This window comes from Rhagoletis pomonella, unplaced genomic scaffold (genome assembly GCF_013731165.1).
Source record: "Rhagoletis pomonella isolate Grant_MI unplaced genomic scaffold, Rhpom_1.0 Rhpom_scaffold_08905, whole genome shotgun sequence".
NCBI classification, from domain to species: Eukaryota; Metazoa; Arthropoda; class Insecta; order Diptera; family Tephritidae; genus Rhagoletis; species Rhagoletis pomonella.
The window spans coordinates 389-3542 of NW_023467434.1; the positions used below are offsets into that span (position 1 = coordinate 389).

At 38.1% G+C, this 3154-nt stretch overlaps 1 protein-coding gene across 1 annotated transcript; it reads left to right on the plus strand.

Annotated features, from left to right (window-relative positions):
* Positions 1 to 1335: 1335 nt before the first annotated feature.
* LOC118756120 lies at positions 1336 to 2316 on the plus strand. The gene is made up of 2 exons (XM_036490909.1): positions 1336 to 2170; positions 2235 to 2316. Exons 1-2 carry the CDS (start codon positions 1345 to 1347, stop codon positions 2237 to 2239), a joined length of 831 nt encoding a protein of 276 aa, XP_036346802.1. The 5' UTR covers positions 1336 to 1344; the 3' UTR covers positions 2240 to 2316.
* The last annotated feature ends 838 nt before the right edge of the window (positions 2317 to 3154 follow it).

Below are 3154 nucleotides of genomic sequence, written 5' to 3' on the forward strand. Positions count from 1 at the left end.
AATGCCACTGTCTGGGCAGTATTGAATATTAGGTGAAAAGTATGAACGCACCATCAATGTTTTGTATGAATGCACCCATCAACATATTGTATGAAGGCGGCCATAAATGTATTGTATGAATGTACCCAACAATATATTGTATGAACTCACCCATCAATGTTTTGTGTAAAAGCACCAAGGAAAATGTATTGGTATGAGAGGGTATCGCACATCACTAGCTCGAGTAAAAAATAAAAACTACCATTTTCACGTGTAATTAAAGTCTTTTAACTAACCCCTAAGGGCCGTTTGCACCATGTCTAGTTAACGCTAACTGGAGGTACATCCTTCAGTTAAGCACATCCACTGCTTTATCGATCACATGTTATATGATGGGTGTCGATAACGTCGATAAAGATGTTTAACTGGGAGTTAGAATTAACTAGACATGGTGCAAACGGCCCTAAATATACAAACGTTACATGTGGGGTGTTCACAGTTCGTTCCAAGTTGTGTCTGAAAATGTAGACGTCTACATTTTGAGACATCTTTAGCATCAAACTGTGAGCACCCCTTTCTAGCAGTCGTCGCAAAATCGTCTCAAAACTTTGCTGGTATGCCACACATTTCTTCTTTGCGTGCTTTTTTATATGTCGCCTTTCGATTTTGTTTCTGAAAAATTGTAATTATTTAACTTAATTACCAATTCCTAATATTTCCTATTTCTTTTCCTTGATTTGTTTCTTTTCATCAGAAATTGCGCTCAAATTAAATGCAAATACAGAAAACGTGCCCAATAAATAAAAAAAATGCGATTAGTATTGCCATAATGCAACCCTGCTGCGAGGTTGCAAAATGTAGACGCGTAAAAAACATACCTTTGAGTGTGACAAAATGTAGACGGCGTCGTTTTCCAATTTTGTATGGGAAACAACAACACCACAGATTTTACGGTTAGAAAACGTCTTAAAATGTAGACGTCTACATTTTGAGACACTATTTGGAACGAACTGTGAACACCCCAATGGTGTCAGGGGCAAAATTATTAAACAACGACTGAAAAATATTTTGGAAAGTGGATTACCAAGACGATAGCCAATTTTTGTGGATTAACGAAAATCGAATTATATGCGGCATCGAACAAAGGCTTCCTGTTGGGAAATTGAACGCCATTTTGTAAATCGCCGGATTTTGAGGACATCACGCGGTGGAGAGTCGATATAATCACCAGTTTAGCATCATAAAAATATTTGTCGTAAATATTTTGGATTATTGCTTGAAAATTCGTACATTTAACTCAAACTCATGTCGAACGAGCGACTGCCAACGGAATTGGACTGCGCAGATTTGGCGAAGTGGTGGCCAATGTGGAAACGTACATTTTTAATGTACATGATGGCAACGGGGAAAAATGTTAAAACGGAACCAGAAAAAATAGCAACGTTTTTGTGGTTAATCGGCTCCCAAGCTATGGAGATATACAACACATTGTTCCCGAACGATGGGACAACTGATGGGATTCTGGGAAATCAAAATGCTGAGGCTGTGTCACCAAATTCCAATAATAATCCGCGATCCCTGGATGATGTTTTGAAAGCATTTGATGGATATTGTATACCAAAGAAGAACATACTAATGGAATCGTTCAAATTTCACAATATTGTACAAAAAGAAAAGCAGCCTTTTGTTGAGTTTGAAACAGAGCTTCGAAAACAGATCGAGTTTTGTGAATACAAATTGGATGGACAATCATACAATGATCGTATGTTGAAGGAACGAATTGTCATTGGTGTGCATGACAAGAAGTTACAATTGAAGTTATTGGAAGGAAAGGATGAGTCATTGCAGAAAGTCATTGAAACGTGCAAGATGTATGAGGCTGCAAATGCACATAAGGCGTTGTTGAACACAACTAGTCAAACAAGTGTTAACAGTGTGGCTGAACAGGAGCCAAAGGAAACAGTCAACGCAGTAGCACGTCGTTGCTATAACTGTGGTGGCGATTTCGCAGCAAGGCATTTGGAAACATGCAAAGCTAGAGATATCAATTGCCGATCATGTGGACGCAAAGGTCATTTCCAACGTTGGTGCAAATCAAAAGGAAAGCAAGCGGGCAACAAAGGAACGAAACCGGACATCAGCTATAACCATGTAAAACAACAGCAACATTCCCTCAACTGGGAAGGCACAGGTAATTTTGTACAAAACATTGATGAAAGTGCGAATAGGTTTATTATGGTAGATTGTATTTATAGAATAAATTCAAACTATGTTGGAAATGAGAGGAAGCGATGGTACAAGGAATACCGAATAGCGAATAAATTGGTTAGATTTAAGCTTGATACAGGATCGGATGTAGACTGCATTCCGGCCAGGATATTTAAAACTTTTGGAATAAGATTAGAAAACAAAAATGAAAATTATTCGGTTTATGATTATAATGGAAATAAAGTAAGTGTTTTCGGAACAGTTAAATTAAAATGTTTGGATGAACAGTCAAACACGGAACAGTCGTCTCACTTTATTGTTGTCGATGACGTGTGCGAACCGATTCTAGGACTCGAGTCATGTGAAAGATTCGGATTGGTAAGGCGAACTGATGTAGGGTCGGTCGTGTGCTTGTCACAAACAAGGGAGGAGTTTATGCAAAATAATCGTTATGTTTTTGAGGGGTTGGGTAAATTTCAGGGAAAATTCGTAATAAATATGAAAGAAAACTCCAAACCAGTCCTGCACTATAAGAAACGGATACCAATGTCATTGTTAGATAGATTGAAGTCGCAACTTGATAAAATGGTACAGGATGGAATCATTGCACACGTGGATTACCCCACTGACTGGGTCAACAATGTACAGATAGTTGAAAAGCCTAACTCAAATGAACTTCGAATTTGTTTAGATCCTAAGCCACGCAATGAATGTATTAGGCGGGAACATTTTTTGATTCCGACGGTTGATGACTTAATGTCGGGTTTGGCAAATAAAAGAATTTTTTCGGTTCTTGATTTGAAAAGTGGTTATTGGCAAATGGAATTAGACGAAGCAAGTTCTAATTTAACAACGTTTATGACTCCGTTTGGGAGGTTTAAATTCAATCGCGTGCCATTCGGACTTAATTTTGTTCCGGAATTGTTTCAGCGTGAAATGATTAGAATGTTTGGATACATTGAGGGAG